Source organism: Cetorhinus maximus, chromosome 13 (assembly GCF_964194155.1).
Source record: "Cetorhinus maximus chromosome 13, sCetMax3.hap1.1, whole genome shotgun sequence".
NCBI lineage: Eukaryota > Metazoa > Chordata > Chondrichthyes > Lamniformes > Cetorhinidae > Cetorhinus > Cetorhinus maximus.
In genome coordinates this window covers 120,940,932-120,953,926 of record NC_135891.1, presented here as the reverse complement: position 1 = coordinate 120,953,926, position 12,995 = coordinate 120,940,932, and the positions used below count along the sequence as shown (strand labels likewise).

Sequence of the window (12,995 nt, the reverse complement as noted above, 5' to 3'; positions counted from 1 at the left end):
CTGTCGTCCTTACCTGGTCTGGCCTACATGTGACTCCAGACCCACAGCAATGTGGTTGACCCTTAAATACCCTCTGGAATAGCCTAGCAAGCCACTCAGTTGTAAAAAAAACCTCTACAAAGTCTCGAAAAAGGAATGAAACCAGATGGACCACCCAGCACTGACCTAGGCACCGGAAGAGACAAAGGCAAACTCAGCCCTGTCGACCCTGCAAAGTCCTCCTTACTAACATCTGGGGTGCCAAAAATGGGAGAGCTGTCTCACTGACTAGTCGAGCAACAGCCTGACATAGCCATCCTCACGGATTCATACCTTACAGGTAATGTCCCAGACTCCACCATCATCATCCCTGGGTTTGTCCTGTCCCACCAGCAGGACAGACCCAGCAGATGTGGCTGCACAGTGGTATACAGTCAGGAGAGAGTTGCCCTGGGAGTCCTCAACATCGACTCTGGACCCCATGAAGTCTCATGGCATCAAGTCAAACATGGGCAAGGAACCCTCCTGCTCATTACCACGTACCACCCTCCCTCACCTGATGAGTCAGTGCTCCTCCATGTTGAACATCACTTGGAGGAAGCACTGAGGGTGGCAAGGGCCACCTGAATGTACTCTGGGTGGGGGACTTCAATGTCTATCACCAAGAGTGGCTCGCTAGCACCCCTACTGACCGAGGTGGCCGAGTCCTAAATGACTAGACTGGGCCTCTGGCAGGTGGTGAGGGAAAAACATACTTGACCTCATCCTCACCAACCTGCCTGCGGCAGATGCACCTGTCCATGACAATACCGGTAGGAGTGACCACCAATCAGACATTGTGGAGACGAAGTGCTGACTTCACATTGAGGACACCCTCCATCGTCTTGTGTGACACTACCACCGTGTCAAATGGGATACATTTCGAACAGATCTAGCACTCCAGAATGGACATTCATGAGGCGCTGTGGGCCATCAGCAGCAGCAGAATTGTACTCGAACACAACCTGTGACCTCATGGCCCAGCATATCCCCCACTCTACCATTACCATCGAGCCAGGGATCAACCCTGGTTCAATGAAGAGTGCAGGAGGGCATGCCAGGAGCAGCACCGGGCATATCTAAAAATGAGGTGTCAACCTGGTGAAGCTACAACACAGGACTACTTGCATATCAATCAGCACAAGCAGCAAGTGATAGACAGAGCTAAGCGATCCCACAACCAACGGATCAGATCTAAGCTCTGCAGTCCTGCCTCATCCAGTCCTGAATGGCGGTGGGCAATTAAACAACTCACTGGAGGAGGAGGCTCCACAAATATCCCCATCCTCAATGATGCAGGAGCCCAGGACAGTGCAAAAGGTAAAGCTGAAGCATTCGCAACAATCTTCAGCCAGAAGTGCCGAGTGGATGATCCATCTCGTTGTCCTCCAGAGGTCCCCAGCATCACAGATGCCAGTCTCCAGCCAATTTGATTCACTCTACGTGATATCATGAAACGGCTGAAGGCACCGGATACTGCAAAGGCTATGGGCCCTGACAATATTCTGGCAATAGCACTGAAGACTTGTGCTCCAGAACTTGCCGCACCCCTGGACAAGCTGTTCCAGTACAGCTACAACACTGGCATCTACCCGGCTATATGGAAAATTGCCCAAGTGTGTCCTGTACACAAAAAGCAGGACAAATCCAACCCGGCCAATTACTGCCCCATGAGTCCACTCCTTGGTTCAAACATGGACAAAAGAGCTGAACTCCCGAGGTGAGGTGAGAGTGACTGCCCTTGATATCAAGGCAGCATTTGACTGAGTGTGGCATCAAGGAGCCCTAGCAAAACTGGAGTCAATGGGAATCGGGGGAAAACTCTCCACTGGTTTGAGTCATACCTAGCACAAAGGAAGATGGTTGTGGTTGTTGGAGGTCGGTCATCTCAGCTCCAGGACATCACTGCAAGAGTTCCTCAGGGTAGTGTCCTCGGCCCAACCATCTTCAGCTGCTTCACCAATGACCTTCCTTCTATCATAAGGTCAGAAGTGGGGATGTTCGCTGATGATTGCACAATGTTCAGCACCATTCACAACTCCTCAGATACTGAAGCAGTCCATGTCCAAATGCAGCAAGACCTGGACAATATCCAGGCTTGGGCTAAGTGGCAAGTAACATGCGCGTCACACAAGTGTCAGGCAATGACCATCTCCCACAAGAGAGAATCCAACATCACCCCTTGATGTTCAATGGCATTACCATCGCTGAATCGCCCACTATCAACATCCTGGGGATTACCATTGACCAGAAACTGAACTGGACTAGCCATATAAATACTGTGGCTACAAGAGCAGGTCAGAGGCTAGGAATCCTGCGGTGAGTAACTCACCTCCTGACTCCCCAAAGCCTGTCCACCATCTACAAGGCACAAGTCAGGAATGTGATGGAATACTCCCCACTAGCCTGGATGAGTGCAGCTCCCACTGATGAAGCTGGATACCATCCAGGACAAAGCAGTCCGCTTGGTTGGCGCCCCACCCACAAACATTCACTCCCTCCACCACCGACGCACAGTAGCAGCAGTGTGTACCATCTACAAGATGCACTGCAGGAATTCACCAAGTCTCCTTAGACATCACCTTACAAACCCTCGACCACTACCATCTAGGACAAGGGCAGCAGACAGATGGGAACACCACCACCTGGAAGTTCCGCTCAAAGTTACTCACCATCCTGACTTGGAAATATATCGCCGTTCCTTCACTGTCACTGGGTCAAAATCCTGGAACCCCCTCCCTAACAGCACTGTGGGTGTACCTACACTACATGGACTGCAGTGGTTCAAGAAGGCAGCTCACCACCGCCTTCTCTAGGGCAATTAGGGATGGGCAATAAATGCTGGCCCAGCCAGTGAAGCCCACATCCCATGAATGAATAAAAAAACACACTGGGGGGTGGTGTCATTAATTTAGGGGCGGGGGCTGCAGCAAAATACGAGAAAACATCAATAGACATGCAGAATGAACATGCAATTGGCTAATGAATTGCAATACAGAGAATTGTGAGGTGTACCTTTTGGTAGGAAGAATAAGGAAGCCAAAAACGCCCTGGGAAATCTTGAGTGCCAGTGGGTTAGAGGAGCAGCAGGAATCTGGGGCCATAGATATGTAAATACTAAAAGTACTGGCACGGTTTAGTAAAAATATTGTTTTTAAAAAGCAAAGGAATACAGTTGAAAAGCAGACAAGTTATGTTAAATTTGTAGAGAACTTTAGTTATATCACATTGGTTTCCATATTATAAGCAAAGATATAGATGCACTTGAGAGTGCAAAAATGATTCACAGCAATAATACCAGAATTGAAAGGAAGCACTGCCTTAGAGTGTGGTGGAGGCAGGTTCGAATGAAGCATTCAAAAGGGAATTAGAGTGTTATCTGAAAAGGAGGAATGTGCAGCATTACATGAAGGCAGGAGAATGGCACTAAGTGAATTGCTCATACAGAGAGCCAGTGGAGACACAATGGGCCAAATGGCCACCTCTGTGTTGTAACAATTCTGTGATACTATCAGGAAAGAATGATCAGATTGTGACTGTACAAGAGATAGGTGAGGCAATAACCTGATAGAGGTCTTTAAGATTATGAAAATGTTTGATGCGGTTGACATAGAGAAAATGTTTCCACTTTTGGGACAGTCAAAGAAGGGGCCATCAATGTAAGATAATCAGAGGAACGTAGGGAGTAGGAGTAGGCTTCTGCTCCTTGAGCCTGCTTCGCCATTCGATTGGGTCATGGCTTATCTACCTCAATGCCATTTTCCTGCACTTTCCCCATATCCCTTGATATCTTCAATATGTAGAAATCTATCGATCTCTGTCTTGAACATACTCAATGACTGAGCCTTCACAGCACCCTAGGGTAGAGAATTCCAAGGATTCACCACTTTCTGAATGAAGAAATTCCTCCTCATCCTAAATGGCCTACCTCTTATTCTGAGACTATGTCCCCTGGTTCTAGACACCCTAGTCAGGGGAAACATCCTTCCTGCATCACCCCTGTTGGACCCTGAAAGAATTTTATATGCTTCAATGAGATCACCTCTCATTCTTCTAAACTCTAGAGAATATAGGCGTAGTTTCCTCAATGTCTCCTCATAAGGCAATCACACCATCCTAAGGATTAGTCTGGTGAACCCTGGTTGCACTCCCTCTATGACAAGTACATCAGTCCATAGGTAAGGAAACCAAAGCTGTACACTATCTTTCAAGTGAGATCTCACTGTTTGCCTTCCCAATTGCTTGCTGCACCTGCTTGCTAGCTTTCAGTGACTTATGAATAAGGACACCCATCAACACTTTGGACTTCAACACTTCTCAATATCTCAGCATTTAAAAAGTACTCTGTATTTCTGTTTTTCTTACCAAAGTGAATAACTTCACATTTTTCCGTGTTATATTCCATTTGCCATGTTCTTGCCCGTTCACTTAGTCTGTCTAAATCCCTTTAAGCCTCTTTCCATCTTCCTCACAACTCGCATTTCCACCTAGTTTTGTGTCATCGAACTTGGAAATATTACAAAAACAAAAACAAAATTACCTGGAAAAACTCAGCAGGTCTGGCAGCATCGGCGGAGAAGAAAAGAGTTGACGTTTTGAGTCCTCACGACCCTTCAACAGAACTGAGTATAGTTAGGAGAGGGGTGAAATATAAGCTGGTTTAAGGTGGGGGGGCGGGGGGAGAGAAGTTGGTGGGGGGGGTGGGGGGATGGTTGTAGGGACAAGCAAGCAGTGATAGGAGCAGATAATCAAAAGATGTCACAGACAAAAGGATCAAAGAGGTGTTGAAGGTGGTGATATTATCTAAGAAAATGTGCTAATTACGAATGGATGGCAGGACACTCAAGGTACAGCTCTAGTGGGGTGGGGTGGAAAGGCTGACAAGGTATTAGTTGTAGATTTAAAAATAATGGAAATAGGTGGGAAATAATAATTTATTAATATCAATAATCTATGTAGAGTTTTCTTTTCCCACCTATTTCCATTAGTTTTAAATCTACAACTAATACCTTGTCAGTCTTTCCACCCCACCCCACTAGAGCTGTACCTTGAGTGTCCTGCCATCCATTCTTAATTAGCACATTTTCTTAGATAATATCACTACCTTCAACACCTCTTTGATCTTTTTGTCTGTGACATCTTTTGATTATCTGCTCCTATCACTGCTTGCTTGTCCCTACAACCACCACCCCCCACCCCAACTTCTCTCCCCCCCCACCCCCCACCTTAAACCAGCTTATATTTCACCCCTCTCCTAACTATACTCAGTTCTGTTGAAGGGTCGTGAGGACTCGAAACGTCAATTCTTTTCTTCTCCGCCGATGCTGCCAGACCTGCTGAGTTTTTCCAGGTAATTTTGTTTTTGTTTTTGTTTTGGATTTCCAGCATCCACAGTAGTTTTTTGTTTTTATCTCTGTGTTGGAAATATTACATTTGGTTCCCACATCTAAATCATTGATATAGATTGTGAAGAGCAGGGGCCCCAGCACTGATCCTTGTGGTACCCCACTAATCACAGCCTGCCCATTTATTCCAGTGAGAAAGAAAGACCCTTTGGGAAGAATGCACCATCTGTGCCTAACCAAACAAGTTAAAGATCATATCAGATTGAAAGAAAAAACATATAATTTTGCAAAGATGAGTGGCAGGTCAGAAGATTGCATAGAATACAAAGAACAGCAAAGAACAACTAAAAGATTAATAGGAGGGAGAAATTAGAGTATTAGAGAAAGCTAGCTAGAAGTATAAAAACAGATGGCAGGAGTTTCTATGGATATTTAAAAAGTAAGGGAGTAGGTTAAGTGAGTATTGGTCCTATAGAGAGCGAGTCTGAGGAATTAATAATGGAAAATTAGGAAATGGTGGATGAATTGAACAGATATTTTGCAGCTGTCTTCAATGTAGAGGATACAAATAATATCCCAGAAATAATTGTGAATTGGGAGGTGAAAGGGAGGGTGGAGCTTAAAATAATGACAACCACCAGAAAAAGGGGACTGAGAAAATTATTAGCTGACAAGTCCCTAGTCCTGATGGAGCTGCTGAGATAGTGGATGCATTGGTTTGAATTTTCCAAAATTCCCTAGATTCTGGAAAGGTCCCATCAGACTGGAAAATAAGGAATGTGACTCCTTTATTCAAGAAAGGAGGGAGACAGTTAGCCCAATATCTGTCATAGGGGAAATGCTGGAACCTATTGTTAAGGAGGTTATTGTGGGACACTTAGGAAATCTCATTGCAAGCAGGCAGAGTTAATGGGGTTTTGTGAAAGGGAAACCATGTTTGACTAATTTATTGACGTTCTTTGAGGAAGTAACAAGCTGCGTCGATAAAGGGGAAACTTTTTTATTCTTTCATGGGATGTGGGCTTCGCTGGCTGGGCCAGCATTTATTGCCCATCCCTAATTGCCCTTGAGAAGGCGATGGTGAGTTGCCTTCTTGAACCGCTGCAGTTGATGTGGTGTAGGCACACCCACAGTGCTGTTAGAGAGGGAGTTCCAGGATTTTGACCCAACGACAGTGAAGGAACGGTGATATATTTCCAAGTCAGGATGGTGAGTAACTTGGAGGGGAACTTCCAGGTGGTGGTGTTCCCATGTGTCTGCTGCCCTTGTCCTTCTAGATGGTAGTGGTCGTGGGTTTGGAAGGTGCTGCCTAAGGAGCCTTGGTGAATTCCTGCAGTGCATCTTGTAGATGGTACACACTGCAGCCAATGTGCGTCGATGGTGGAGAGAGTGAATGTTTGTGGATGGGGTGCCAATCAAGCGGGCTGCTTTGTCTTGGACAGTGTCAAGCTCCTTGAGTGTTGTGGGAGCTGCACTCATTCAGGCAAGTGAAGCATATTCCATCACACTCCTGACTTGTGCGTTGCAGATGGTGGACAGGCTTTGGGGGGTCAGGTGGTGAGTTACTCGCCACAGGATTCCTGGCCTCTGACCTGCTGTTGTAGCCATAGTATTTATATGGTTAGTCCAGTTCAGTTTCTGGTCAATGGTAACCCCCAGGATGTTGATAGTGGGGGATTCAGCGATGGTAATGCCATTGAATGTCAAGGGGCAATGGTTAGAGTATGTTGTTGGAGATGGTCATTGCCTGGCACTTGTGTGGCGCAAATGTTATTTGCCACTTGTCAGCCCAAACCTGGATATTGTCCAGGTCTTGCTGCATATGGACACGGACTGCTTCAGTATCTGAGGAGTTGCAAATGGTGCTGAACGTTTTGCAATCATCAGAGAACATCCCTGCTTCTGACCTTATGATGGAGGGAAGGTCATTGATCAAGCAACTGAAGATGGTTGAGCCTTGGGCACTATCCTGAGGAACCCCTGCAGTGATGTTCTGCAACTGAGATGATTGATTTCCAACAACCACAACATCTTCCTTTGTGCAGTCCTTAGATTTCCAGAAGACATTTGACAAGGTGCCACATCAAATATTATAATGCAAAAGAGCTGATGGTGCAGAGGGTAACATATTGGCATGGAAAGAGGATTGGATAATGAAGAACCAGGAAATGGCTGGGGAGTTGAACAAATACTTTGCATCAGTCTTCAAGGTAGAAGACACTAATAGCATTCCAAAAATACTAAATAGTCGAGGGGAGAAAGGGGAGAGGAAGTAAATACAATAATTATCACTAGAGAAAAAGTACTAGGGAAACTAATGGGGCTAAAGTCTGATAAGTCCCCTGGATCTGATGGGTTGCACCCTAGGATATTAAAGGAAGTAGCTGCAGAGATAGTGGATATTATCTTCCAAGAGTCCTTACGTTCTGGAAAAGTCCCAGAGGATTGGATAACTACCAATGTAACACCTTTATTCAAAAAGGGAGACAAAAAGCAGGTAATTACAGGCCAGTTAGCATCGCTTCTTGAAGGGGAAATCATGCCTGACAAATTTATTAGAATTCTTTGAGGAGGTAACAAGCAGGATAGATAAAGGGGAACCAGTAGATGTAATATGTTTGGATTTTCAAAAGGCGTTCGATAAGGTACTGCACATAAGGCTACCTAATAAGATAAGAGCCTATGGTGTTGGGGGTAGTATATTAGCATGGATAGAGGATTGGCTAACTAATAGAAGACAGAGAGTTAGGATAAGGGGGGCATTTTCAGGGTGGCAACCTGTAATTAGTGGAGTGTCACAGGGATCAATGCTGGGGCCACAATTGTTTACAATATATATCAATGTCTTGGATGAGGGAAGTGAATGTACTGTCACCAAGTTTGCTGATGACACCAAAATAGGTGGGAAAGCAAGGGGTGAGGATGACGCAGCGAGTCGACAGAGGGATATAGACAGGTTAAGTGAGTGGGCAAAAACTTGGCAGATGGAATATAATGTGCGAAAATGTGAGGTTATGCACTTTGGGAGGAAGAATAGAAGAGCTGAATATTATTTAAATGGAGAAAGACTGCAGAAAGCTGCAGCACAGAGGGATTTGGAGGTCTTCTAACATGAATCACAAAAAGCTAACATACAAATTCAGCAGGTAATAGGGAAGGCAAATGGAATGTTGGCCTTTATTTCAAAGGGAATGGAGTATAAAAATAGGGAAGTCTTGCTAAAACTATACAAGGCACTAGGTAGACCTCATCTAGAATACTGTGAACAGTTTTGGTCCCCTTATCTAAGGAAAGATATAGTGGCATTGGAGGCAATCCAGCGAAGGTTCACTAGGTTGATTCCGGGTATGGAGGGATTTTCTTATGAGGAGAGGTTGAGTAGGTTGGGCTTGTACTCATTGGAGTTTAGAAGAATGAGAGGTGACCTTATTGAAACATATAAGATTTTTAGGGGGCTTGACAGGGTAGATGCTGAGAGTCTAGAACCAGAGAGCATAATCTCAGAGTAAGGGGTCGTCCATTTAAGACAGAGATGAGAAGGAATTTCTTCCCTCAGAGGGTAGTCAATCTGTGGAATTCTTTACTGCAGAGGGCTGTAGAGGCTGGGTCGTTAAGTATATTCAAGGCTGAGATAGACAGATTTTTAATTTGTAAGGGAATCAAGGGCTATGGAGAAAAGGCAGGAAAGTGGAGTGGAGGATTATCAGATCAGCCATGATCTTATTGAATGGCGGAGCAGACTTGATGGGCTGAATGGCCTACTTCTGTTCCTACATCTTATGTAAAGTATTATTTAAACGGCGAGAGATTGCAGAATTCTGTGGTACAGAGGAATCAGGGTGTCCTTGTACATGAATCACAAAAATCAACATCCAGGTACAGCAGGTAATTATGAAGACAATGGCATGTTGTCATTTATCACAATGGGGTTGGAGTACAAAAGTAGGAAAGTCTTGCTTCAACTGTACAGGGCATTGGTGAGACCACACCTGGAGTACTATATACAATTTTGATTCGCTTACTTAAGATGGAATATACTTGCATCGGAGGCAATTCAGAAATGGTTCACTAGGCTGATTCCTGGGATGAGGATTAGTTTTATGAGGAAAGGTTGAGCAGATTGGGCCTAATATCTGACGGGGCTTGAGAGGATATTTCCCCTCATAGGGGAGTCTACGACTAGGGGGCACAGTTTAATAAATAAAGGGTCTCCCATTTACGTCAGATGTGAGGAGGAATTTCTTTGGAATTCTCTTCCACAGGGAGCAGTGGAGGCTGGGAAACTGAATATATTCAAGGCTGAATTAGAAAGATTTTTGATCCGAAAGAGAGTCAATGGTAATGGGAGACAGGCAGAAAAGTGGAGTTAAAGCTACAGTCAACTTGACCATGATCTTATTGAATAGCAGAGCAGGCTCAAGGGGCCGAATGGCCTACTCCTGCTCTTCAGAATCACAGAATCAGAATCTTTACAGTGCAAAAGGAGGCCATTCGGCCCTTTGAGTCTCTGGCTCTCTGAAAGAGCATTCCACCAAATAACGCTCCCCTTCTTTATCCCTGTAACCTTGCACATTCTTTCTTTTCAGGTAGCAAGTCAATTCCTTTTTAAATACCTCAATCAAACCTGCCTCTACCACCCTTTCAGGAAGTTCATTCCAGACTCCAACCACCTTCTGGGTGAAAAAGAATTCCTTCACATCACTTCTATTCCTTTCGCCCATTATTTTGAATCTGTGCCCTCTAGTTCTTGATGTACTCTTGAATGGGAACAGTTTCTCACTATTTACCCAGTCCATACCCCTCAGGATCTTGAATACCTCTATCAAGTCTCCTCTCAGCTGCCTTTTCTCTAAGGAAAACAGACCCAACCTCTCCAATTTATCCTCAGTTCTTTATCCCTGGAATCATTCTTGTGAATCTCCTCTGTACTCTCTCCAATGCTTTCACATCCTTCCTCAAGTATGGTGCCCAGAACTGCTCATGATTCTAATGATATCATGAATAGAAGGATATACTCATAGGATTAAATGAAGTACAGTGGGAGGAGGCACATGTAGAGCAGAAACACCAGCACAGACTAGTTGGATGAAACGCCATGTTTCTGTGCTGTAGACTTATAACACTCATATGGACTTGGGTGAGGTGCCAGGACATGACTGCTGCCTGAGGAAAGGTTCCAGCAAGTAGAGAATCACTGGAGCCACAGAGGAAACAGCACATCACCCAGAGGAAGGAAAAGTCAAACAATGAACTGATTTAAAGATATTGGTCTGGAGGAGCTATCTCCAGTTATTCACTGAAGTGTGAAATGCTGCCAATAGTTTCTCTTTGTATCTGATGTATTGAGGATCTTGGGCAGGGTTGTGGGTAATGGTGTGCCATGGAATGGTTGGGTGTGAGCTAGAAGTTGGGTGGTGAGTGGGGTAGATGTTGGAGTTGCAAGATGGGGTAGGAATGGGTTGGGTAAGGATGGGGTGAATGGTTGAGTTTGGATTGTGTGGGCTATATCTTGTATGAGTGGCAATGGTCAGTAACTGAGGTCTGTTAACTGGGTTGATGTGTGACCAGATCTCACTGATGTTTGCTTCTGTTTTTGGGGGTATAGGTACCTACAATTCCCTGGCTGCAGAAGATGATGAGGATTTTGATCCAATCCCACAGGGCTCATTACCGCTTTCTGCCACTTTGGATCTGAGCTCTGACTCCAGTAATACCAGCCCAACATTACTGTCTACTGGAGCAAGTGGGGACTCAGAAGACGCCTCACAGGGACTTGCCAACACTCTGGCTACTAAGGGACAGATTGATGGTCATGAGCAGTCTGTCAGGGTAGGTGGGGGAGAGTAAACTCCAAAATGCACCTGGATAATGTGTCTCCTCCATCAGGAGGGGTGTAGGCAGCCTGGAAACCAGGCTCAAGGACCCAGCAAGCTCTTAAAGAAGCTTCTAGCCCATTACTGTCAGAGCAAAGACACTGAAGTTAATGCCTGAGGAGCTATGAATTCTCTTCAAGCGTTGGCTGTTTTTCTTGTTTTTTTTTATTGCAGCGTGAATTACTGTTTCTAAAAATATTCGGTGACCCCCCACTCACTATGTGATCCTGGGGGTTAACATGAAACACACTCAGTGTGACTGTAGGATTTGTGCAGTGTGGATTTATGATAAAAATGTACAATGAGACAAAATAAAATGTCGCCAGCAGCTGCAGCCGATGGAATAGAATGTGTTGCGGTGTCGGGTGGGACAGGTTAATTGTTGATGTGTTGAGAATGCCACAGTTGGGACGGCGAAAATGCTTGTCGCCCAGTCCTCCAAAAAAACTCAGCATTTTATCTCAGCCAGTGATGCTTCTATTGCTGGGATGCTGTGAATCACAGTCAGAAAAGGTAGGTAGCAATGTGGATTTTAATAGTCTCTTTTTGAATTAAGACATGGCAATTTTAAACTGAATCCTTGTAAGAAACCTCAGGAATGACGAGACTGCCAAACAGATGAGGATCCTACAAGTAAAAGTGGAAAAGCGGCAAGTGAGGCCTGAAAACTGTCACATGCTGAAGTTGCACTGTGCAAAGGATTCCTGTCCTGCACTCGCACTGAATGTTCTTCACTTGATTCCACTCCAATTTTCCAGCTTGTTAGGGCAGTCCATGGTCTGTTTTATTAACTCTGCTTTGATCCTAATCTTACCCACTTGAAATTCAGTAAGTTACTACCCTTCAGTAAGGAACATATTAAAGTTTGTTACTAGTTAAGTTTTCACTGTCAGTTGTTAAAGGTATGCTGCTCGTTATAGTTACATTGCTGATTATTAACTATGCTGCCACTTGTTTTCTCATCTCTTCATTGAGAAGTATAGCTTTCAGTGCTTCCTCATTACAGGACTTCTTGCAAGAGGACCAACTTTCCAGGTGTTTACGTGCCCAGAGCTGGACTGCTCACATCCATCATTGTGCTAATATCCATCAGATATCTACCGGATTACAACAACATGTATTACATAGCACCTTTAACTGTAAAATGCCCTCAAGCACTTCACAGAGGTGATTATCAAACAAAACTGATCCACATATGATATTAGGATGGGTAACCAATAACTTGGTCAAAGAGGTATATTTTATATAGTGCCTTAATGGAAGGAAGAGATACAATAAAGGCTTGCATTTATATGGCAAATTTCATGACCATTGGATGTTCCAAAGCGTTTTACAGCCAAGGAAGTATTTTTGAATTGCAGTCACTCTTGTAATGTAGGAAATGGTGGGAGAAAGGTGGACAGGTTTAGGGAGGGAATTCCAGAGCTTAGGGCCCAGGCAGCTGAAGGCACGGCCGCCAATGGTGGAGAGTTTAAAATTAGGGATGCTCAAGAGGATCAGAATTGGAGGAGCACAGAGATCTCAAAAGGTTTAGGATTGGAGGAAGTTACAAAAAAAAGGGAGGGGCAGGGCCCTCGAAGGATTAAACATGAGGATGAAAATTTTAAATTTGAGTAGTTTGGTGGATTGGGAACCAATGTAGGATTAATGAGCAAAGGGTGATGGGTGAATTGGAGTTGGTCCTAGTTAGGATGCAGGTTTCAGCAACAGAGGCAGGAGTGGAGACAGCTGGTATTATGTACATGGTAAGTGAGAGGAT

General features: G+C 44.7%; 1 protein-coding gene across 1 annotated transcript in view; it reads left to right on the top strand.

Moving 5' to 3' along the window:
* Window positions 1-11,585, top strand: part of kxd1 (KxDL motif containing 1) — a 41,790-nt gene extending 30,205 nt beyond the window's left edge. Inside the window, exon 5 of the mRNA XM_078556236.1 lies at window positions 10,969-11,585. Within this exon, the coding sequence (XP_078412362.1) occupies window positions 10,969-11,210 (242 nt within the window). The 3' untranslated portion in view covers window positions 11,211-11,585. The remainder of the gene's footprint in view (window positions 1-10,968) is intronic.
* Window positions 11,586-12,995: the final 1,410 nt, after the last annotated feature.